The 26,323-nt window shown below is 35.5% G+C and overlaps 1 protein-coding gene across 9 annotated transcripts in view; it reads left to right on the forward strand.

Moving 5' to 3' along the window:
• Positions 1-26,323, forward strand: part of ADAMTS19 (ADAM metallopeptidase with thrombospondin type 1 motif 19) — a 169,134-nt gene that overhangs the window by 78,899 nt on the left and 63,912 nt on the right. For all 9 annotated transcript variants that reach the window (XM_083817299.1, XM_083817298.1, XM_083817305.1 and 6 more), the window contains 3 exons: positions 3,640-3,745; positions 23,645-23,785; positions 24,954-25,104. In XM_083817299.1, the coding sequence (XP_083673425.1) occupies positions 3,640-3,745; positions 23,645-23,785; positions 24,954-25,104 (398 nt within the window). The remainder of the gene's footprint in view (positions 1-3,639; positions 3,746-23,644; positions 23,786-24,953; positions 25,105-26,323) is intronic.

Genomic DNA, 26,323 nt, shown 5'->3' on the forward strand with positions numbered 1-26,323 from the left:
ATCTTTCTCTTTTAACAGCATCTAAAATCAGTGACATTTTGGAGCAGTTATAAGGAAAGGGATTCAGAAGGAGCATATAGCCAATTGCAAGACAACCCAAGCTTGAATGTATTGTGAAACCAAGAAAGTTCAGAATTGAAATTTGAGATATATATTGATAAGAAATTCAAATGTGCTAGGTAACGAATTTGTGTCAGTAACACTTTCATAATAGTAATTTAATTGAATTACTATAAAGGGAAAAATAATAACCATTCCCTAGCCTTTTAAAATGCTTCACTACAAATCATGTTTGTATGTTGTGAGGTCGCTGTAAGAAAGAACAATGTTTGTATATGTCTGCATATTTCTTAAAGTGATTATATTTTTTTACTGTGCTGTTTTCATTCCTGTGGCCTTCTGTTATAGGTAGTGGATTTATGTTATGGACAGCAAGCTGTGAATGAGCATATGAAGTTGATGAATTTGTTTGGATACTTTAGTTGGTAATGAGTTTTATGTAACATCTCTGCGAGCTGAACCACAGCTTTTCAGCACAGAAGTTGTAAAGGTGTGTGTGCTTTGAAAGAATAAATAGTTATGATGAAATGATGAGGATGTTCATTAAGAAACTGGTAAATCTTAAAGAAAATCTATCGTACCATATCATAGTATGAAATGTAAACCTCCACTGAAATGTAGTCCTCCACATGAAATGTATTCTCCACTGGAAGCAGTAGTGGTAGTAGAAATAAACCACTGCTACAGCTTCAGCAAAAGTTCTACTTTTCTGAAGCAAAAGAAAATACCTATTTCATTTAGATATTTACATGTTTGATAAGAATATATATTCACATGGTTCTTCTAGGGCATGACTATAAAGCTTTGTTTTATTAATAAATATTGTGCATATTTTCCTCAGAATTAACATGAGAAATACTTACCTACAGTGAGGTAATTTAAATGTTTTGTATGCAGTGTGTATCCATGCAATACTTTTTTATTTCACAGCATAGCTTTCTTTTGTGGGTAGAAAACAAGTTCCTTTGTAAAATTATGAGTGAGATTATGTTATTGTTTTTTAGCCAGCACTTTTTAGATCTGAATGTTTTAGTCTGAAGCTGTTCTTTGAGCCTGTGGAGTTCATTGGAAATACCTTAATCATTACAAGGGAGCAGTAATTCTTTTTTTTTTTTTTTTTCTTGTGGATTTAACCTTGGAGCAGTTCCAGCTGTGTTAATAAGCCACATGAAGCTACAGTGAGCATACATATATTTAAAGAAGAATTTCCATCTTTTACCTAGAGCTGACATAACTAAGCAAGAGCAGTTGCTTATTGAAGTCAGTTTCTTTTTTTCTACACATGAAATTAATAACCAAGGGCAAGACATGAAACTAGTTCACAGCTAGTAGCTGGCTGATTTGCATCCAGTAGCTGCTCTTTTATGTGGCTTTCACACATAAAGTTGATATTGCTTAATAAGGACAAAGACATAAAACATACATTGCATTTGATATTTTTGGACATTTCTAGAATCCAAAATCTAATTTAATCTAAATGAAATATGTCTCTTTTGTTTCATATGTTACACTTTAAAAGATCAAGCATAATGAATTCCCTTCAAAGACTGTCATGTATACAAACAGTTTTAGTCATGTATATTGAGTATTGTTGAAAACGCCTACTAGAACTTAGTGCTTCTTCTGCAAAATAGGTATGAAGCTTGCAATCTACATAGTTATTTGGGAATAAATTATGCTTTTGAGGCAGTCATGATAGTACATAGCAACTGAGAATATTTGTGTTGTTGTGTGGAGATATATTGATAATATACTTGACCCTGGCCCTTTACAGGTCAAAAGAAGGCTAGGGAAGAAACTAGACAGCATCAGATAATTTTTGATTATTATTCAACATTAACAGAAAGAGAGGGATTTGGGAATTTTCTTTCCATACATTCCAGCAAATAAGTTTTATCACAGCCACATAGCCATTAAGAAAGAAATGTATTTCTCAACAGGATGCATTGTAATAATGGGAATGGCCACAACTCTGAAATGCAGCACTGGGTTTTTTTCTATGGTGAGGGTAATTTTTCTATTTTGTTTTAGCACTTTGTAAGTTCATCGGTGTTGTCTCGAGTCAGAGCCCTGCTGTGTGCTACTTCTGGTATTGTTATCAGCTCTACTTAAAATTTGAAGGAAAATGGACATAATTGTAGAACTACGAGGAACAGAAGGGTCTTGGAATGATTTTTCTTTTTACCTCAGCTGCTGGAGTATAACTTTCAAAATAGTATATTACAATTCAGAGCATTTCTTACTTCTCTTATTTTCAGTAAAGATAATATAAATGATATCTACACTTAGAATGAGGTGTCATTGGACTTTTATTTTTTTGCTTTGAACATGTTTTGCCTTTTTTTGCAGCCCAGATTTCTTTTGTCGCCTACTTCACTTTTTCTCGTTTCTTTGGAAAAAAATAGTAAAAGCTGAAATGTTCGGTTACATTCAAATCTAATTTGTGATTGTTTTTTTCAATCCTGAACAACATTTTTTTGTCACATGAGCCCTGTGTCCAAAAACCTTCAACTAGCTCTACTGAGAAGACCACTGCCAGATTTATGTTGGAGTTACTACTTGAATTTCACATTGTGGATGAGGGGTTGTGTTTACAGACTAACAAATAGTTGGATTATAAGAAGAATGACTTTTATATTGTTAACTTAGAATGCTAATTATGACTAAATTTCAAACTCTGTCAAACATTTCAAATTTGACCTTTATATGCAAACATCCAGCAAACATGTTGATCCAGAGGGCACCATTCCATTGAAAGGATGTTCCTGGGAAATACGCCAAACACTTGAAACAGGGTTTTGATTGCTTACTCTGAAATTTCAAACAATGAATGACGACCGTGAGTCCCCACTAGATGTATTTATGGCCTGAAAAAAGATGACCATTACCCAAATTAAGCAGCATATGGCTCAAGCTTTTAAAATTGTGGCCTTTCTACTTTTTTGAAATACAGCATGACCTCAGAAGCCTATCTCTTAGGCTTCTAATTTTTGAAAACCTAGGTATTTGATAGTAGTGGTATTACAGCTGCTACAATAAACAAAGTGCAGCCTTCTAAGAATTTTACTAGTTCTGATTCTTCTACACAATTTTAAATGGACACACTGAACTATATCAGTACTTAATAGCAATGATTTAGGTGTGGTGCTCTATGTTTTGCACTCTATGTCTGTTAGAGAAAATATCAGTTTGTATTTGTTTCCTATTATTGTACACATCTATTTTCATTTACATTTTCATTTCATATCACTACCTGTATTTGTGTTCCATCATATCTTATTAAGGTACCTATAATGCTTGTAAAGAATACATTTTCTGCACATTGCAGTCTGTGTAATCAGGTAATATTGCTTTCATCTAATATTGCCATTGCTTGTGATTTCTCTTATACTTTTTATCCACTTTTGTGCTAAAGTTAGTTGTAACTTATGAATGCGTAAATTTTTGTGTGGTACCTGCTTATATATTTGGATTGTTTTGATGACTGTAAGTTTTCAGACCTGTTTGGGGTCAGTAGAGCCACAGTATGTACATTTAGTAATAATAAAAATAATTGAATGTGGTGGTTATGTTTCCTAGGTATAGCATATCTGAGTGGAATGTGCAGTGAAAAACGAAAATGTATTATTGCAGAGGACAATGGTCTGAATCTCGCTTTTACCATTGCCCATGAGATGGGTCACAAGTAAGTACATGGACAGCAAACCCAATGTTTTTTTGCATGTGGTGTCAGTATGATTTATTTTTAAATTGATCGTGTACTTCAGTTTTTCTTTTTTTTTTTTCCCTATTGGAAAGGCTTTTAATTTTGATGAAAACTTTGGAAAATAATGTTTTTGTTAATAATAACAATAGTGGCATGTATCAATATACATAATTTAGAATTCAATAAAAAAAATATATGAATTAAGAAAATATTTACAGCTTTGAGTAATACAGGAATCCTTATAGCTTCACAATAATGAAGTTGGCTGGAAGGACTGACATTGTCAAGAGGAAAAGCAGGTGCCCCAAGATGTTTTTTTTCTTTTTTTGGGGGGGCGGGAGGACTGTGGTATTGTGTATCAGATCCAGCTCTGCATATTGTTGCCAACCAGCATTTTAATGAGATCACGAGTTGGAAGAGCCCTTATTGAATTTGGCATTCTCAGGACAGATCCCATTAAAGCATATAACGGTCATTGGTCTTTGTAATATTAATATTGTTCTCCCTGCCACCTTAATAGAAAAGGATGACAAAGAGAAGGTGAAGATAACTATCCTCACACAATTGATTGGGTGTGTTTACTCTTTAAGTGAAAAATACTTTGAAATAAATTGAGAAATTCGTATGTTGCCATGCCATAATCAAGTTAGTTAATGAAAGTGGTATATGTTTCTTGGCTTAAGTACTTGATATAGAAAAATAAGTATGAGAGTTCTTCCTAAAAAAAGGAAGCTCTGCTATTTTTACCTGTAGTGTCTGATATAGGTATGTGTATGTACATGTTTAGAAAAGCAGCTTCTGAGTGGAGCTGCAAGTGGACGATGGAGTGGAATGATTTCAGACCCTCTGAAAGTTGAGGTCGGGCACCTTAGGACAAAAACTTCAAATTAAAACTGATTTTGTTTAAATTTGGTCAAAGCTGCCTGAGCTGGGGGTAGAGGTCATAACATAAAATCTTGCAAAATGCAACTGATTACAAAAGAGTTGGAAATTGGATATTTCTATTCAGAATTTCTACTGTATGGAAACTAAGCAAATTCAAAGCAATTGTATAACTCGAAGTGAAAGGGTGACATGAGTATTACATGTTACATGAAATTAAACTTTTCCTGGTTTTTTTTGTTTTTTTTTTTTTTGTTTGTTTGTTTTTGTTTTTCTTTTTGGATTTTCATAACTGCAGAAAACAATTCCAGGTTCATAGAAGCCAGCCTGAGTGATAGGTATTATAAAGGAGAGACTTCAAGACAAAGATTTGTTTGTGTTTTGTAGCTTCATGCTGACCTCTTTCTTTTTTTTTACTATAGTGTTTGCTAATATTAGAAGAGAGGGTAGAGGAAGACTCATTTCCTGTACACTTGTTCATTTGACAGTAAACTAAGGATAAGAGGACACAAACAATGACTGAATATGATCTGCAAATAAATTCACTGATGGAGTAAATTAGAATTTTTTTAAGACAGGTATGATAATGCCAGATAATTTAGAGAAAAATAAATACTGCTTTATGCCCCGCACAACAAAAATACCTTTAGATAACAAAAACTTTAGCAATGGAGTTACTGGACTTGGAAAAAGAGGCATCTTATCAACAAAAAACATAACACCTTATGCTTCTTGAGAAGTGGTGATGTGCAAAATCCTAAATGTGGAAAACAGAAAGAAGGTATAACACTTTTGTGAAGTTATGAGAGATTTGTTTGTTCTGCAGTAGCAAATATGAGAATGCAGGATACTAATCTCATAAAACAGATTTGTCTTGCAGCAAACAAGTCAGACCTATCAAGCAGACATAGAGGCCCACTGTTACGCTTGTCAACAGTGCTAGTAGTTCTTTCAAGACTGCTGCACAAGCTGTGCTCTGAATTTTGTTGCATTTGGTCCTCAACTTGAAATATTTTTTGTCATTGCATTTCTGTGGAGCTGGGAGAGAAAGTAGGTAGCATGATCTTCCTGTCATTTTTTGATGTATTTAGGCATTGTGTTGTGGTTTTCTCAGTTTTCCCAGTAAGTCCATAACAAAAAGATTAATGAAAATGTAAGTAAGTCTGATTACAGCTTTGTTAGTCCGCATTTATATATGAACTCCATTTCCAATGAATTGATTAATATTTCTGTGAAACTTTGATAAGAAAAATAGACATATTATCAGACATTTGATTTAAAGAAAAAAAAATATATTGGCATATGTATCTGATCAGCACCAACTGAGAACCAAGAGAAAAGGTAAGAATACTTAGAAAATGAACAGGCATATTAATTATTGAACTGCAGCTAGAGTTGCCTCTGACAAAGAACTAGAAAAGAAATATTCTGAATGAAATACACTGGAAAACTAAACTTTACTTAGCAATAATAAAGTGCCTTTGTTCTAGACATGTATGTCTGAAAGCAGATTCTCTTTTTAAGACATAAAGAAGTAATGTTTTAAATCAACAATTTACGTTTTAGTTTCATCTCAAAATACTAGGAGCCAGTCTGTGTTATCAGAGGTTACAAGTTGTAACACACTAGTGGTTTTGTTTTGAATAATCAAGTCTATATATTTCAATAAATCTAATGCACAACTCGGTAATTACGTAATGAAGTCATATTACAGAAATGAAATGAACGACAATGGAATAAAATACATAGTCTCCACATGGAAAACTATGAAAAGAGAGACGATGCTAGAATTTCTATTATCAAATAACTTAGATATATTCATTGGTATTATGGAGTATGACTGCTTTTTAAGTATGAGGAACTAAAAGGTAGATATAAACAGCAGTATCTCAAAATATATCGATTAACATTTAATGTGTGTTTAAAGTGGACTTTAAAAGTTGGTCTAAGTAGCTGAAAGAGGTACTGGTGGAGTTTCTTAGAATCAATTTTATACACATCAGCATTCTTTTGCTGGTAAGCTTTTTTTTTTTTTTTTAATATGAAATGTAGTTGTCTTTAACATTTTGGATAACCTAACAGGTGTTTTGTAGTTCCAAACAAGAAGCCTGTGGAATTTTGTTGACTTCATAACTCATGAGCAAATATAATTTTTTCTTGTGGTGATATTAAACAATCATATGAAATACAATGGACATTAAAATAGTTTTAAATGTGAAATTAATAATTGCTAATGGAGTTACTCCGTGTTCTTTTGTTTAGTTGGTTGTTGTTTTATTTTGTGATTGCATTCCAAAATGCAAAAACAGAACTCAACAAAATCAATAAGAATAATAAAAGCTAATTCTAAAGTCACCATTGTCCACCAATCTTAGTGTATGTTACTAATGTGGAGTAGGGAATCTCATTAAAGTAACTGAAAAAAATACTATCTTGATATTTATAGGGTTAGAGTAGAATTTTACAATTAAATTTGTGTTTAACAAGGCGCAAGATTAGCACATGGAAAGCTAAAGCAGTAAATTAGGTTTTATAGAAGTCCTTCACATATCTTGAAAATCATCTAATCACAAATGTAATGAGAAACTTCAGGTGCTGTAGTGGTCAGTTTGACTGGTAGAACTGTGCACACTAGAGTTCATATTAGTAACAGTCACTAAATTAAGGCATTTGACTTGTAGCATTTTGTCTCATATTTAGACAAAGTATTTGTTTATTCTTTGTTTTGATCTCCTCTTACAGATTAGCTGTGAGAGAAAGAGTGAAGCCTTTCTTGGTGCCTGGGTCGATATGCATACAGTCCACCTGCTACTTACAATTTAATGACTTTTCTATTTTAAGAAAGAAACAGAGAGAGGTTTGCTGAGATAGTGGCATAACTACATTGGTAGTGTTTTTCTCTTTCCAAAATATGTGTCTGTGGGGTAAACTAAGAATTTTTAAATTTCCTAATTGTTAGTCCAGCAACTTTCTCCAAGTTTAACTTCACCAGGAAAACGTTTGGCAGATTCTTCTGGAAAAATATAGAAGAATAAACCTCTATGTGTACTTAGTCAGGAACAGCAGCCTTTCTTATGAATAATGAGAGAAGCCATACCCTTCTCGTGCCTTTCTCTTTTTAGGACAGAGCAAAACAGAAGAGTTTATAGCTCCTACTAACTCAAGATAGGCATAGATGTTGTGGTTTAAATTGGCAGGCAGCTCAGCATTACACAGCTGTTCACTCACTCCCCCCAAGTGGGATGGGGGAAGAATTAAAGAAGCTAAAAGTGCAAGAACTTGTGCGTTGGGTTATGGGCAATTTAATAAAAAAGGAAACAATAACAACACAGTTGATCAACACCCTCTGACCAATGCCCAGCCAGTCCCTGAGTAATGGCAGCCCTCCCTAGACACCTCCCACAAGTTTTATTGCTGAGCATGACACTACATGGCATGGGACATCCCTTTGGCCAGTTGGGCTAAGTTCTGGCTGTGTCACCTCCCACCTTCTTGTGCACCCCCAGCCTCCTTGCTGGCAGGGCAGTGTGAGAAGCTGAAAAGTCCTTGGCTCTGTGCTCAGCAACAACTAAAACACTGTTGTGTTATCAACAGTATTTTCATCCTAAACCCAAAACACGGCACTGTATCAGGTACTAGGAAGAAAATTACCTGTCTTCACTCCTGAAGGGCACAGAGGATCCCATCTTCGGACCAGATGTTCTTCACAGAGAAGTTTGCTGCCTCCATGGTGCTCGGATCAGGGATGTTTCCAGTGAGCTTTCAAGGACAATACAGTCTTCAGACTATTATCCTCTCTTCCTCTTTCAAGATGATACCAATGATTTAGCTACAGGAAGCCTGAGGTCTACCACAAGAGATTTCAGGGCCCTGTGGAGAAAACTAAAGAGCTCAGAAGCACAAACAGTGTTTTTCTCAATCCTCTCAGTAAAGAGGAGAGACAGAGAAAGAAGAAAGTGAGCTCAGGTGATCAATGCCTGGCTCCAAGACTGGTGGTGCCTCTGCTAGAATTTTGTGTTTTATAACCGTAGAAAGGGCCTGACGGGGTCCATCTCAATGGGATAAATATTTCTTTGCCTGTAACCTGATGAGGCTGACTGGGAGGGTTTTAAACTAGTATCACCAGGGAATGGTGTACCATCAGAAACACTGAGTTTAAGCCAAGGGATGGTCCAGCACCATCTGAGGATGACAAGGCTAATGGGAGCATCTGCTTCAGGGAGCACTGCAAAATCAAGAGCACAGCTGAAGTGCTTGTATACGAACACATGCAGTATGAAGAACAAGTGGGACAAACTGGAAGCTTTGTGCCTTTTCCAGAGCTCTGATATCATTGGTATTAATGAGACTGGGAGGGACAAGTCCCATGGCTGGATTTCCAAGTTGGAGGATTATTGGCTGTTCAGGATGGATAAACAGGGCAGGTGAGGTAGAGGTGTTGTGCTGTAAGTAAGGGAGAGATTAGGTTGTACATTCCTTGCCATTAGGGATGACATGGTAGAGAGCCTCTGGGTGAGGATTAAGGGGATGGATAGCAAAGCAGATGGCATCATAGGTGTCTCCTATCAACCACACAGAGCATGATGGTATGGATGAAGTATTCTGTAGGCAATTAATGGTAGTCTTGGGATTGGTTGCCCTCATCTTTTTGCAAGATTTCAATTTCCCAGACATAAACAGGGAATATCATACTGCTGCAACGAGCAAGTCTGAGAAATTCCTAAAGTGTGTTGAAGATAATTTCCTGTAACAAGCACTTACAAAATCAACTAGGAAAGGTACCCTCCTAGACTTGTTGTTTGAGGACAAGGAAGATCTAGTCTTGTGGGAGAGCTGACAGCAAGTATCTGTCATGGCCACAGTGATTATGAAAGTTAAAATTTTGTTTTAAGGAGTAAAACTCACCCCAGAATGCTGAGAGAATTCATGGATGTTATAGCTGGACCCCTCTCAGCAATTTACCAGAGGTAGTGGTAGTCTGGGGAAGGTAATGGTACTCTGGGGAAATACCTGCTGACTGGAAGCTAGCCCAACATTATACCCATCTACAAAAAGGGCATGAGAGAAGACCCAGGAAAATACAGACGTGTTAGTCTAACCTTAGGCCCCGGAAAAGTTACATAGAGGATTGTGTTGGGTGTTACTGAGAGGCATTGGAAGAAAAAAGCTGTTATAAGGCATAGTCAACAAGGGGAAGTCTGACTTTAGTAATCTGAACTCCTTCTATGATAAGGTCACCCACTAGGTGGATGATATAAAGTTGTGAATGCAATCTTTCTGGATTTTAATAAGGCCTTTGATACAGTCTCTCACAGCATCCTTCTGGACAAGTTATCCAAATGTGAGATGTAAAGGACTGTGCTATGCTGGCTGATGAACTGGCTGAAGGGCAGCACTCAAAGAGTAGTAGTGAATGGGACTACATCTGGCTGGTGACCAGTCACTAGCAGTAGTATCTCCCAGGGCTCAATTCTAGGGCCAGTTCTGTTCAACATTGTTATCAGAGATCTGGATGCAGGAGTTGAAGGCATCCCTAGCAAGTTTGCTGACGATACTGATGTGGCTCTCTGGAGGGACAAGAGGCTTGCAGAGGGATCTAGGTAGATGGGAGCATTGGGCAAACATCAACAGCATGGACTTCCACAAAGGCAAGGTTCTGCCAGGTTCTGCACCTGGGGCAGAGTGAGTAATGCCAGACACAGGCACAGACTGGAAGAGGAGTGGCTGGAGGGAGAGCAGCTCAGCAGAAAGGGACCTGGGAGTGCTGGTGACAGCAGGCTCAGCACAAGCCAGCAGTGTGCCCTGCCAGCCAAGCATTTGGCAGCAAACTGCATTTTGGGGTGCATTAACCACAGCATAGCCAGCCAGTCTGAAGAGATGATTCGATTGCTCTATTTAGCACTGGTGCAGTTCTGGGCTCCACAACGTGGAAAGGATGTTGAGATACTTGAAAGCATCCAGCGGAGAGCAACAAAGCTGGTAAAAGGGCTGGAAGGCAGGTCCTGTGAGGAGAGGCTTGTCTTGGGTTGTCCAGCCTGGAGAAGAGGAGGCCAAGAGGCAGCCTCATGGTTCTCAGCAACTCCTCGAGGACGACAAGTGCAGAGGGAGGTGCCGCTCTCTGCTCCCTAGGAACTGATGACAGGACACATGGGAATGGCACAAAGCTGTGCCACAGGAGGTTTCAAATGGACAGTAAGAAAAATGTAATTTCTGTGAGGATAGAAAGTCACTGGAACAGGCTTCCTGGAGAGGTGGTTGATGCCCCATGCCTGCTGGTGTTCATTAGGATCACACCATTAAGGAACCCTTAATAATATGTTTTAACTTCTAGTTAGCCCTGAAGTGTTCAGGCAACTGGACTCGATAATTTAAGTAGATCCCTTCCAACTGAATGATTCTGATTTTTTTAATTTTTAATTTTTTTTTTTTTCCCACAGAGGAAAGTATGTTCTGGTATGTATATCTCTGAAGTAATAGTGCTAATTTATAACTGTCAATGAGATTATTTTGCCAGAAGAGTCCCTAAAATAATTTCTGTCTTAATTCATACATACTCTTTATATCAAGCCTCCCTGATCCTTTCTAAACACACTAGTCAAATGTTATCTGTCTGTCTTCCTTCTATTTTATGACACCATATTTTAAAGTTGACATTATTTCATCAGAATAAGGCAATTCAAAGGGAATCACAGGTATCATTGCAGCCTATCTGGGCAGCAGAGAAACTAAAAGTTGTTGGGAAAAACTGGTTTGGCTTTCAGTTTTGCAAAAGAAACGCAAAAATAAGTCTTGAAAAGTACCTTGTTCTTGAAAGGGTTATGATGGTTCTTTGGCTGTTGAATAAAAATCTCTATTATGTACACATTATGCTCTTTATAGTCAACATTAAATATTAGGTCTGCAGAATAGCGATACTGAGTACCTTATTTCTAACTCTTTTGGCTACAAGAACACTCTTGCTGTTGTATTATCACACTAGACAAAAAGGAGGTGCAGGCAAGTTTTAGACAGTCTGCCAAAGAATGTGTTAGATAATTAAAACTTTACATTTCTTACTTGAAATATACCAAGCAGTTGGTGTTCATCTTTCTAAACAAAATTATTATTAGGATTGTAGTTGTGTTACCTATCTTATCAACATACAATTTTCCATGCTGAAAATAGAATTTAAAGGAGCAATCCATGATTTGAAATTGCCAGCTTCAATAGCACCTTTCTCTTCTTACATGAAATAGTTTTCTTTTAGATACACAGCAGATAATATTCTTATTTGGGTACTTTTTTACTTACATTTCTTTTACATTCCAGAATATAGGATAAGTATCTTTTGGAATGAATTAGAAAGTTAAAAAGTTACACTTTAATGCTATTTAACCACAAAGGAGGGAAAAACCTCCCTGTATGTTTTTTGTGTTCAGAGAAGGCAGCCAAATTAATTTCTTTTAATGCTCAGAACATGTTTTAGTTCATTAGGAAATGAATCATAAATGAATCATAGATACTGCACCATAGTATGAAATGATGACATAAGCAATTGTTGAAGATAAAAACCCTGCAGAAATAAGTGCAGATGTGGTAAACTGAGGAATATTTTTGTAAGAAAACTAGTGAAAGTAATGGAGCTTATGGTATAGGTGGTAGTCTTTTGAGGTTTCTCAATTGCAACACTGTTTCAGTACGATTGCAGTTTCTTTGCATTTGACTTAATTAGTGGAGTGCATTTTGCACATTTGTCCTGCAATCCCTTACTCATGCTTTTGATTCAAGTGAAAGTAAAACTATGAAACTATTGAGATCAATATGGCTATATTTTATTTTATTAATGGCTTAAATGGTACTATTTTTTTTTCCAGCTCCAAACCTTCTCTTCTGAAATATTAAAACTTTTAATACTCTGCTTTTGTGTTTCATTTACTTATTTATTTGCTAACAGTGAATTATAAATTACTTAGTATTAATTAGTAAGTTAAAAGTGAGTAGGATTTCTGAATCTAGGAGGCCGAGAACTTAATTTCTTGGCTCCTATAAACGTTTTTTCTTTATTTTTGCTTTAAAATACCACTTTAGTGTTAGTTTGTGTACTTATTTTTTCTGTTTTATGGGTTCCTATTTCCCTGTCATTGATATGAAACTATGGCCATTGTATTACCTTTTTGTTTTTGTTTGTTTGTTTGTAATTCCTATGCAGAAAGACATATGCCTAAATTCAAATATCTTAAAATTTTGGATGTTTTTTCTTATTGTTTGTATAATTTGTATAGTAGCAGGAAGGAGACAGTCTAATTAAAATTTGGGGCCCTATTGTTCCAAGCAGTGGAACGTTCAAATGTGAGAAAATTGCTTCATTATACACATTAAGTGAATGATTTTTTTGGAAGTCTATTAATATCTCAAAATATACCTATCTTTTAAATGCTAACATCCTTTAAGAATAACTCTACTTCATATAATATATTTAGCCATCTCTGATTTATTTATAAATTATTGACTTAAAGGGTGTTTGCAAAATGTAGGTTATTTAACCAAGGGTATATTGAACTGGTGTGTTAAGATAGGTACTGTATTTGCTAATAATTAATCTAATCCTTTATTTGATAATGTCCACACTATCACTTTGGGGTTGTTCTTTATCAGGGCATTTACTTCCAAGCATCCCGACTCAGGTTACTTTGGGGTCAATGTTTTTCCTTCCTGTGATAATGACATCTAAGTAAGAAAGATGCTGCTGGAGAACTTTTGTATCTCTTGGGATCATGTCTGGTAACCTGTCCCAAAATAATCTACTTTCTTCCTTCTCTCTCTCATAAAGTCCTGGTCCCATGGTCTACAGGGACTGGATGGAAGGTGGTGGGGAAGTGCCTGCCTGATATTGTAGCCTCCCAACTGCATTATTTTATTTTTCTTTTTTTTTTTGGCCAACAGTGTCCAAAGGTAGGTTTTTCAGCCCAAGTGTAGATAGGTAGATACAGATATTACTCTGTCTTTAGATGTATAAATATCCATGGCTTTAGGCAGTCTGATATAGAAGCAGCCTGACTTTGAGATGTTGAGCTTTAACTATTTTGACTGATTTTCATCATTACTGATTTTTTTTGTTGTTGTTCAAAATAATATTACTGTCAACTGTCTTATGAAGAGTAAACAGGAGAATATAACTTGGAGAAATACATATTGAAAAATACAGGTGCTGCAGTTTGCAAAGTTGGGCTTTACAATTTCTAAAATACATGCACAACAAACTAAAAGAAATTAGCTTTCTTCTAAACATATTTATGTCATTGATGAATTTACAGTCAAATCAATATACTTCTCTGCAGCTGGTGGTTAGATGCATATAACACATACATGTTTTTATACCATTTTTGGCATTATTTTAACGTCTGTGGTAGCATTTCCTGCAGTGTTTGTTCAAAAATGTTCACATTGAAGGATTTTTTATTTCCTATAAAGCATAGTACTTGTTTAATCAAGAAACTAATTTTGTTGCATTTTCTCTTGTCTCTTGTCAAGAAAGATTCTTTCCCTTTTTTTTTTTTCTTTTAATAAAAGTTAATAGAGGATTTTTACTTTGCATTTCAGCATTACATATTTTTGATTTCACACACAATTTTTGTGGGAATCACCCCATATTTTCATCTCAAATACTGCCCTTTTTTTTCCTATCATATTAAGAAGAGAATCCATACTGTTTGAAAGTATTGCAATAAAAACCCCATCGTGCACTGACTTTAGTCTTTTTTTTTTTTTTCCTTTTTAACTAATAGTGAAGTTCAAAGTATTTGACATTTATCCCTATGGGAAGGATGGTTGGTACTCTCCAATAATAGTAAATAGAAAGCAATGGCAAAAAATAACGTTTTCCCACAAAAACAATCACAATGTTGTTGAGATCACGTTGTATTCTGACATTCAGTTTGCATTGTTTAGTCAGTAAGTTATTTCAAAAGCAGTAGCCTCTGATCTTTCTGCATACCTATTAAAGTAAGTAACTGTGATTCACAGACATTATTTAAATCAGCCTATGATCTTACTGGGCAGATGGGTATAGCATACAAAACTTCCTCATAGTCTGGACATTTTCCAACACAGAAATAGAGATGACAGAAGAGGATGCAGCTTATTACACACTTTGCATTTTCACTTAACTCTTACTTTGAAAATGCATATGTTTTTTTCAAAATCATTAAAAGAAAGAAAAAAGAAAAAAGTTTTGCTTAGTCCAGTTCTAAGGATGGGGGCTGAAGAAAGAAATTTTATCACACATCACAACAGTGCCCAGCTAGACAGCTGAAGAAAGAAAGACCTCAGAAAGAAATGAAGCAGTGAAGAAATGAGACAGTGAAGTAGTACTGCATCAACATTTTTAGTAAGTTTGCATAATTTTACACTTGAAATTTAGAAGATTAGTCAAGTCTTTCTCTAGCAAGATAGCAAGTCTTCTATTTCTGCCAGACTGTAGAATTCCAAGGTGGATTTGTAGTTAACATTCCTTTTAATTACATTTCTAAAGTGAACTGTTAGGAGATGAACAACAGCCTACAGAATGCATAACTTGAACTGATATTCTGATACATTTAAAATAACTGTGAAAATGTTCAAAGTATTGTAATAGCGTGTCAATGTTTTTGTTAATAAAGAGGCTTAGTATCTTTTTAGCTATTCACTGAATACACAATAGCTCAAAGGATTTTCTTTTTTTTCTAATTACAAATTTTCTTGAAGACATTATATGTCAATGTTTTTCTTAGCATAGGCTTAAAGATACAAACTGTAGACCTAACTGTTTATGTTGAAGTAGTGCAGATTGCAGTATATGGCAGGGGTATCGTATTTGCCAGAGGTGAATAATTCTTTTGTATTGTATACTTTCTGTTAAAAAAAAATCTAGTGGGGGGTGTATGTGTGCTAAATACAACTGTCACATCGAAGCTTTACATTATTTATATACTTAAGCCAAAGGAGAAGGACACCATCCTGTGTCTAGATCCAGTCTCTTGAAGCTTGATGCTAGAAATGCTAGTGATAGAGAGGAAGGCAGCTCTTTAGCAAAAGATGAAAACTCAGGTGGAAATCAACATACAGTATATGTTAACAGAAGTATATTAATATACAAGTTGTATTTTTTACCCAATGGTTTCAAGATTGAAAATGTAATCTAAGTTATGGGTGTCTTAGGTCCTAGCAATGATTGACAAAAGAGAAATATTCATTGGGTAAACATATTTCTTTTTTTTATTATTATTTTGTATTATTTTTATTTATTTTAAACATCTGATTGTTAATAAGAGGACTGAAGTTTCCTCTTCCTTCAGATTCTTCCATTAAAGACAAAGTTGTTTTTTTTTAAAGAAATTGTCTTTTACCTTTTACCATCTTAGTTTTTCTGTAGCTGGCCTTTCAATTCACTTCAGCGTCATTAACTCATGAGTCTTATCCTGTTTATGCAGTGATCTGTGAAACACTCATATGTTTAAAAACACTTATAAAATATTAATCCGAGAATTATTTTTCATTAACTGGAATTGAAAAAATCAAAATGGAATTAAAAACCACAAGACAACTAACATGCAATACCTACTTTTTGCATTAATTGTTTAAAATAACTTTACAGAACATAGCTATATAGAAAATAACTTATAGAAACCTGTCTGTACAACATCATTTTCACTATGAAGATAATAATGTCATAACACTTTAGATTTTTATCTTAAAGGTGCAACACAAGTACTAATAAAGCAGTGCAGCTTCCATGTAATATGTCTGTGGTAGCGTAAGTGGTGTTATTTTCATTTATAAAATATGTCCTTTTGATAATGCGATACGCAAAATTTCAGATTACACAAATTGTTAGAAGTAATCATTGAACTAGTAAATGTCATGTAAGTTTTTAAACCTTGTAGTTTTCAAATCTTAAACATAGTAAAAAACTGGTTTTTATCATTCTAAGATAATCCTGCACACAACAGCAAAAAAGAGAAGAGTGGAAATAATACAGAGAATAACACTTTGTAATTAGTAATGCTTTATAATTAAAAGTTATTCCTATTTTCAGAAGGATACAATCCATTATATGCTTGTACTTTATTTTCCAGAATGGAAAAATTCTACAGGATAAATATTTTTGAAAAATTGCTTGAGTAAATTTAAAAATTGTATGTAGCCGTTTGTAAAAATATATAACATTTATAACATATTAATTAGGAAAAAAGTCAGTTGTCAAACTGATTCCACCCAGATCAGAAGTACAAACTAATAGCAGCATTCAGAGTCTTACTATTGCCTTCATAAAGGGAATTATTATTTTTTTTTCAATACTTTTAATTCTGCCATAGGTTTAAACTAATGCTATTATCCTAGATCTGCAGTTTATCCTCACCATCCCTCTGCTGCTTGTTTCTCTTGGGCTGAACTATTAACTTTTAGGATTTGAAAATCTATTTACGGTACTGGATATTCAGCAAGGTACCCCTGGTTCCTTGGGTAGCTGGATTTTCCTTTAGGGTCTTGTGTTTTTTCTAATCTTTCTCTTCTCTAATCTGTTTTATGGTAGCAACTCTATAAAACTCTGAACAAGAGCTACTATTCTCTATGATCTTTTAAATTCAGTTTTATTAAGAGATAGACCTAAAGTAATTCTCTGCAGCTATCTGAACTCTCCCAACTATTTTCTCGTAAATTATACTATTTAATACCGTTTTGCCTTTGTGCCTTCATTACCTGTTTCTAGTTTAATAGCATCATTATTGTTCAGCTGAACGACCATGCATTTAGGTGGAATGTGGTGGTGATAACTAGGTCATCATCTACTATTTATAAAGCACAAATAAAATAATGAATAATAAAAAATTAAAAGCTTTTCATCTGGAAGTATGTGGGCTTGCAGAGCAAATTTGATGACATGAATGTAGCACATGTTGGACAATTTTTGAGACTTATAGTAAGAAATACAAAACAGCACTTTATAATGCAGACTTAATTCTTTCCAGAAGGTGTGTGCAATAGCCTTATTTAACTTATTTAAATACCAAATAATGAATGAGGCCCATTTCTTGAGATATAACAGAGCTTGTATTTCTTAATGGTCAGCTATAATCAAATCAAATTGAAGTGTGGTGCTTGGTACTATTTCAGTATGTGGGTTGACACTGGAATGCATTTTGTGCCTGCAAGAATATAAACTTCCCTTGATGGTAAGAGAGATGCTGTCTATCTATCTCGAATCCAGTTGTACACATTGCAGGGGTAGTGAAGTGTAAAAAAATTAATTTTTCACTGAAAAATGGAGCCAACATTTGTCTCCTACTTTCAGTGGCCCGTGTTTTAATTCTGACTTCTAAGCACAGAGAAATTAGGTCTTTTCTTTGGACTGTTCATGGTGCGCATTAAACATCATCAGGGATCATCTTCAAAATTTAGCATAGACTGTTCCAGCTTTCTGCATGATATTACAAACACACACACACACACAAGTAATAAAAATAAAAAATAAAAAAATCTGGCAATGTTTTTTAAACAAGTAAGAGAGGTTTTATAAGATAAAAATATTTTTTCAGTTGACTTGACAACCATGTATAATGTTAGTGGAGTTTATTTGGCCAAGGCTCTTTGCTCTTTGTCAAAATACTTTTAAACTTTTTTTTTTTTTTTAATGTAGTCTAGTTGCATAGTGTGAGTTCAAATATTGCTAATATTGAACTTATTGCAGTTAGGGAATGCTTTCGATAAGATGCTCCCTACTTTCATATTATGTGACATGCATATATTCTCTGTCCAGAATGAACTGAATGGTCTTATGTATCGGTGTAAAAATAATGCTTCTGTTCTTAAAACTAATTGATTTGTTTCCATGTAGATATGATGTACTACTTGTTAAAGTACAGCACTGACTTCTTTGTTAATTATGTTTTTTTCAGAATGTTATGAAGTTATCCTCTTACCATAAACTCACTTGTCTTTCTCCCACATACACATGTTGTTGCTTTACTCTGGCATGAGGTTGAATGATCACAGCTGTTGGAGACAGGAGCCTATGCACAGAGAGGGCAATATGCCCAATGCTAGCATATTAAATTCTATAGGAAAAGACAGAACAGCACCTTACACAGGCAGTTTCTGTGTTGCCTTTCTTTTAGTGAAAGTATGCAGTTGTCTCTTTCACATGGACAGTACATTAAGGAAAATACCATGATTATCAGTGTAAGCATTAGAATATTTTTATATCCTTGATTTTCAAATGAGAAACATATATATATGCTTATGTTACTTTCTTGCTGGATAGAAAAGTGGCACTGACTGTTCAGCTTGTTTTTTGCATAAATAAATGCATATATATGTGGTGAAACAGGAATTCAAGTCTACTGTTTATCTGCCTTTATACAATCATGTAATTGATCCTAGGTCAGATAAAAACATGCAGTTATTACCATGCTGTAGAGGAAATCAACAGTACGTATTACTGATTTCTGAGAATTTTCCATAGCAGGTTCTGTTGGTCTTTTAGCAAACTTCTTGCATACTCTCTAATGATCTCATTAGTTGATATTAACATAATGACCTATACATCCCGTTTGAAGTCAGTGTTCTCTGATGGACAGAGGCTTTGGACAAGTGGTTTTCACCACTTGCTGAACATTTTGCTAAGTGTGTTTAATTTGTAAATGGGAATGTATTGATGAATGAGTATTGATGTATTCGTGCAGACATTTTTGGAGTGTACTTGAAATTTAAAGTCAAATAGAAGCTTTACAAGTATGGGAACTAAAATATTGGGAGAGGATTGGAGTTAGCTTTTTTAATAGTGTTCATGTTACACATATACACAATTGCTATAAATTGAAAAGATTTTACCACTTTTCACCTTAAAAGACACTTTTTTTTTTTTTTTTTCAGAAATCTTGTACTGATAGAATGCACAGAATGATTCTGTGATGGCACATTAAAAAACAGGGTTGCACTGGTACATTTATGTAATGGTGGCTGGTGTAACTGTTTTTTGAAACAATTAAGATCTTGATTCAGTTCAGTGTGGATTTCTCTTAATGATTTTACACTCTAATAAAGTCTGAATCTAAGAACTGCTTTTCAGACCAGATGAAAAATAATTGTTATCAGAAATAAATTTTAATCGATTTTTAATTTTTTTTTAATTTTTCAATTAACATGTAAATATGATAATTCCCACACTGAAAAATGGGAGACGTCTGTTCTGTGATTAATGACTTCAACAAAGTTTTGAGAACTTGTATGTTGTGAATAATTTATTGTAAATCACAGTGCATATATGATACTGATAAATGTCCTTTCAAAATAGGAAAGTATATAAATAGAAAAACTGTAAGCCACATATATTTCTTCTGCAGTCAGCAAAACAAAGTGTTGTTAGAGTTTCTAAATGTTTTTTTTCATAGTTCTTATGGATATTCTAGTTAGCATGGATATTCTTGGCCCCTCACTACAAGAAGAACATCAGGGTGCTGGAGCCTGTCTAAAGAAGGGCAATGAAGTTGGTGAAGGGTCTAAGGATCTAGAGAATAAGTCTTATGAGGAGCGGCTGAGGTTGTTTAGCCTGGAGAAAAGGAGGCTCAAAGCTCCTTATTGTGGTTTACAATTACCTTAAAGTAGGCTATATTGAGGCAGGGAGTGGGCTCTTCTCCCAAGCAACAAGTGATAGGACAAAGGGAAATGACCTTAAGTTGTGAAAGTAGAGGTTTAGGTTGCACATTAGGAAAAAATTATTCACTGAAAAGGTTGTGAAGTATTGGAACAGGCTGCCCAGGGAAGTAGTTAAGTCACCATCCCTAGAGGTCTTCAAAAAATGTGTAGATGTAGAGCTTAATGACAATGGTGGACTTGTCAGTGCCTGGTTAAATGTTGGATTTTATATTAATGATCTTTTCATATTTAAATGATTTCATGTTTCTATTATTCTAACATAAAACTCTGGAGGGACAGGACAGGACAGGACAGAAGGGAACAGAGAAGAGGGAAGGGAAGGGAAGGGAAGGGAAGGGAAGGGAAGGGAAGGGAAGGGAAGGGAAGGGAAGGGAAGGGAAGGGAAGGGAAGGGAAGGGAAGGGAAGGGAAGGGAAGGGAAGGGAAGGGAAGGGAAGGGAAGGGAAGGGAAGGGAAGGGAAGGGAAGGGAAGGGAAGGGAAGGGAAGGGAAGGGAAGGGAAGGGAAGGGAAGGGAAGGGAAGGGAAGGGTTGGGTTCAGCTAAAAGGGATATAAAAAAAAATCATTGCCTCAGTACTTCAGAGCTAACCAAAGTTAAAGTATATTATTAAGTGAATTATCCCAGTGCCTCTTGAACACTGACAGGCATGACGCATAAATCACCTAGTAAGTTTCCAAAGCTTCCACCTTCTCTAGAAAGCCTGTTCCAGTGACTTTCTATCCTCACAGAAATTACATTTTTCTTACTGTCCATTTGAAACCTCCTGTGGCACAGCTTTGTGCCATTCCCATGTGTCCTGTCATCAGTTCCTAGGGAGCAGAGAGCGGCACCTCCCTCTGCACTTGTCGTCCTCGAGGAGTTGCTGAGAACCATGAGGCTGCCTCTTGGCCTCCTCTTCTCCAGGCTGGACAACCCAAGACAAGCCTCTCCTCACAGGACCTGCCTTCCAGCCCTTTTACCAGCTTTGTTGCTCTCCGCTGGATGCTTTCAAGTATCTCAACATCCTTTCCACGTTGTGGAGCCCAGAACTGCACCAGTGCTAAATAGAGCAATCGAATCATCTCTTCAGACTGGCTGGCTATGCTGTGGTTAATGCACCCCAAAATGCAGTTTGCTGCCAAATGCTTGGCTGGCAGGGCACACTGCTGGCTCGTGCTGAGCCTGCTGTCACCAGCACCCCCAGATCCTTTTCTGCTGAGCTGCTCTCCCTCCAGCCACTCCTCTTCCAGTCTGTGCCTGTGTCTGGCATTACTCACTCTGCCCCAGGTGCAGAACCTGGCAGAACCTTTGCCTTTGTGGAAGTCCATGCTGTTGATGTTTGCCCAATGCTCCCATCTACCTAGATCCCTCTGCAAGCCTCTTGTCCCTCCAGAGAGCCACATCAGTATCGTCAGCAAACTTGCTAGGGATGCCTTCAACTCCTGCATCCAGATCTCTGATAACAATGTTGAACAGAACTGGCCCTAGAATTGAGCCCTGGGAGATACTACTGCTAGTGACTGGTCACCAGCCAGATGTAGTCCCATTCACTACTACTCTTTGAGTGCTGCCCTTCAGCCAGTTCATCAGCCAGCATAGCACAGTCCTTTACATCTCACATTTGGATAACTTGTCCAGAAGGGTGCTGTGAGAGACTGTATCAAAGGCCTTATTAAAATCTTGTTCTTTCAATGCCTCTCAGTAGCACCCAGCACAATCTTCTCTGTAACTTTTCCAGGGACTGTTGTTAGACTAAGACGTCTGTAGTTATGGACATCTCAAGTTTGGTATATAAGGCATCATATATAAAAAGATATAGTCACGTGTAGGAAGAATGTATGGAAAATGTAAATGTGTTTTTATGTAGATGTTTTCTCCCTCCAGAAAATTTAGGAAAAGAGAAACTGTGAGTAAAAGAGTTTAGCTTACTGTGGTTAAACTCTTTGCAACTCAGAAAACTATCCCATTAAAGCAGAAGCAGGTGTTCCTGTGCTCGAAAGTGTAGCATGTACTTTGATAAAAAATATAAATAAATAAAAAGTCTTGACACAAAAAGCCCCTACAAGGGATTTAAATTCATTTTGTTTTAAACACAATATTATGCAGCTTGCAAAACTTGATGTAAAGTTTTGATCTAGTCATTATTGGATTTGGGTATAGAGTGAAGGAAAAAAATGAGCTTGTGTGTTCAGTGATGGGTGGCAGGCCTTATTTGCCCTTTGGCCACTACATTGTGGTAAAATATGAAAAAGCATGATTCACTCCAGTTTTTCTACAGAAATAGCAAACTTCTCCCAACTTTGCAGTCTCCAAGCCATCTGACTGTTCTTTGACTGAGGTCATCAATACAAGGTTTAGAGTTTTATTCAGTAGAAGGTTTTGCTTTTCTGCAGGGCAGATGGGATGCAAAATTTGAGCACCACTTTGAATTTACTGTTCTGGAGAGTAGTCACATGCTTATTTTTAGAAACAGCTGAGAGCATTTTATTTGTTTCTCCTAATGCTAGTGGAGCATGCTTGCAGTTAGCTCCTTCTGAGCACTTTAAAAAGGTGTTGTTGTTTTTTTTTTAAATTAAATATTTTTCCTCTCTTTATGTGTTAACAGTGAAGATGATAATGAGTCTTCACTTTAGTTAAAGCAGCAGTTTGAAGTAGATTTGTACTAGAATTTTTCATTGCCTTGCGGTGCCCTATCTGAGAACTCACCTGGGTGCATATGGATGCTGGGTCTTAAAATAAAATAAAATAAAATAAAATAAAATAAAATAAAATAAAATAAAATAAAATAAAATACAACATAAATTGTTTCATCAATGTTATTTCTAACAGTAGACATTGATAAACACAATCAGGCAATTTTTCTTTAGTTGTGATAAATTGAACTAGTAAGCATTTTACTATTCTATAAAATTTCAGTCAACCAGTTCCATGTGGAATTAAGACAGAATCACTGCCAAAATGTAGAATGATTCCCCGATCTTAAAAAGTAAGTTTCCAATGCTTTTGTTGCCCATTAGCAAGAAAAGTCCAATTGTGCAATAGTTGTGCAGTTCTGAATATTCAAAAAGTTGTCCAAAATATACAATGAACACCTGATTAGAATTTAGTATTTCTCATCAAATGAATGAAGCTTCACTTTTATCTTTCAGATGGTAGTCTTGTCCTTCAGACATGGTTATGTGTACTTCTATGAAAGGTATCATGGAGAAAAAAAAAAATCATACATGTGATATACATAAGCCCTGTGATATTTTAGCATCTTGCAAGAATTTAACTTATAAACATTTTGAAACCAACTTGTTATTTTGTTGTGCTTTGTTTTACTTCTAATAACTTGAAAATTCAGCATGGGAATAAACCACGACAATGACCACCCATCCTGTGCAGATGGTCTCCATATCATGTCTGGAGAGTGGATTAAAGGACAGAATCTTGGTGATGTTTCATGGTCCCGGTGCAGCAGGGAAGATCTGGAAAGATTTCTCAGGTATATCATTCAAGAAAAACAACTCTTATTATGTGTCTTTTACAAATAGTTGCAGTAAGTATCCTGAAATAAGTTTTCAATGCTTTTTACCCCTTTTGTGGGAGATTAAAAGGGAAGTCCTGTTTATATAGCCCATCAAAATAATTTTCATCATGAACTAGATATTATTTGGCAAATTAATATTTAGCTTTTTTCACCAATTATTCATACTTTTATATGTTCTTGTATTAACATATATAATTATATAGTAAATATGTTTATATTTTAAAATACATTAATATAGTATGTATTGTAGAATGCCAGACAGAAAATGACCTCTATACATTATATGAATTCTGTGATCTATGCTGTGCCATTCAATATTTAACTATTCAGTTTAATTATGTTACATTAATTCTTTTAATTTACTATGAGATATCTTATATGAAATAGTATGCCTAGAAACCAAATGAAAACATTATTTTTCACGCTTTATCTCCAAATAGGATTTTGAATTCATAAATATATCTGTTGAGAATTTACTTACGACAGTAAAGCAGTCCCCAAATCTCCTTTTAATACTGACATAGTTAATAGAAGTTAGATTTGCAGTCTGACACATTTATACTGAATCTAGGCAGAAATAAAATCTTCATAACATGGTGCATTAAATAAACTTAAGCATTTTCAAACCTTTAGTTGTCGAGAGAGAAGTTAGATTTTTGGCTACCAGCTCAGAAACATATGTATTTTTAAATGTGTATAGAGAATATCTGAAAATGTTTATTTTAAATCCTACTGGGTGTGAAAAACAAGCTACATGTTTGTCAGGTCGTTAGCAATAGTCTACTTATATATAGTTGTTTTAATCTTTATCCAAACCATAATCAGTTATGTAATATTGACAATAAAATGTTGTCCAGAGTTTTCCTGAAATTCCTAGTACTGCTGATTATTTATATTGTCCTTCTGCAAATGTGCAACATCAGAACATACCATTAACTTCTATCAAGAAAGCAGACGTTAATTTGCATGGAGTCATTTGTCTGAATGGCATCCTAATGCTGATGAATAAAATAAAAAATCTTGAGTCTACATTCTTCTAATGTCTAATGCACATGTAAGTCAGCGTGACAGTCAGACTCTTTAGGACTGATTGCTTAGCATATCAATCTCTGCATGTTGCCAGGTCAAAGGCCAGTAACTGTCTGCTACAGACGAATCCTCAGAGCCTCAATTCTGTGATTATTCCCTCCAAGCTCCCAGGAATGACATACACTGCAGATGAACAGTGCCAGATTCTTTTTGGACCAACTGCTTCTTTTTGCCAAGAAATGCAGGTAAGTATGGGTGTATACTTCAGAAAATGCATCTGCCAACTTGTTTTTTCGTGAAAGATATTTTTGTGCATGTGTTTGAGGGAAAGAGAAGATAGCACCTTCAAAACTAATTTTACATTGTGCTTTCTGAAGTCAATGTAAACATTTTCATTTTTTTATCTTGTAACGCTTGCTCTGGATCTCCAGACATGCTGAGTCATGTTATACCATATCACTGATATGCTCCGTGTGCTTTAGAAATAGAAGTTGTCATAGTGTGAAGTCCCCTCACTGCAGTGAATGGAATAGTTGTGATATATTCCAGTGGGACCAGGTTTCATATGTAGGTTCAGTTTCATTATGCTTTGGGTATTCAACCTCCATGTTTAACCTTCAGTAACCTTCAGTGCCTGTGCTAGCTCAGAGTGAGAACAGTGGTGTTCGCTGAGATCTCTGTACAACTGAATATACTCTGACCCCCAGCATTGCCCCTTGTGAGCCCAGACAGAACCGTGCGGTGCAATAGGATTTCCAGTAATGAAGTGAATTTGCTGAGATGCCGTTGCATTAAACAGTGTCACTATATATTAATCTCAAGAAGACAGATCAACAATATCTTATGGCTTAATACTAGTAACATCTCATTGAAAAAGCATTTTAAAGATGGTTTCAACACAGAAAAATTGTCCATCTGTAACGTATACTGGTCAGATATTAGACATGTTGGATGCCCTTGAGAAGGTAGCAAATACAAAATGGGACAGGAAATGTATAAAGCCTCAGAGAGTGTGGAGTATGATCTGACAGAATGAGGGCTAGGAGGAACTGTGAAATAAAATTTCAGCAGAGTTAGAGTGACAGAGAGTCTAGAAAGGTCAGGGGTATTTAAAATGAAAAGTATAATTCCTTACTCCTTTAGTTCTTTAGTCTTTATATTTTCAACTTGGATGTAGTACTCTTTCTTTAGCCAGTTTCAGTGTGACTGATCTTTATCCTCAAGTTTCTCAAAGGAAACACTGCAATACATGTGTGACTATGACAAGCTGAGACAGTGTAGCTGAGAAAAAAGAGCTTTAAGTTTCTGGTTATTATTTTTACTATCTTATTGAAAACATTTTTGCTCTGAGAGATGAGCAGTAGAACTCAATAAAATTGTCCTATAAATGTTCTTAGTTACTTCCAAGCAAGTTTCTTGTTTCAAGAAACTTCCAATCTGTTTCTGGTTTTTTGAAACTTTGAA

This window comes from Anser anser (genome assembly GCF_964211835.1).
Source record: "Anser anser genome assembly, chromosome: Z".
NCBI classification, from domain to species: domain Eukaryota; kingdom Metazoa; phylum Chordata; class Aves; order Anseriformes; family Anatidae; genus Anser; species Anser anser.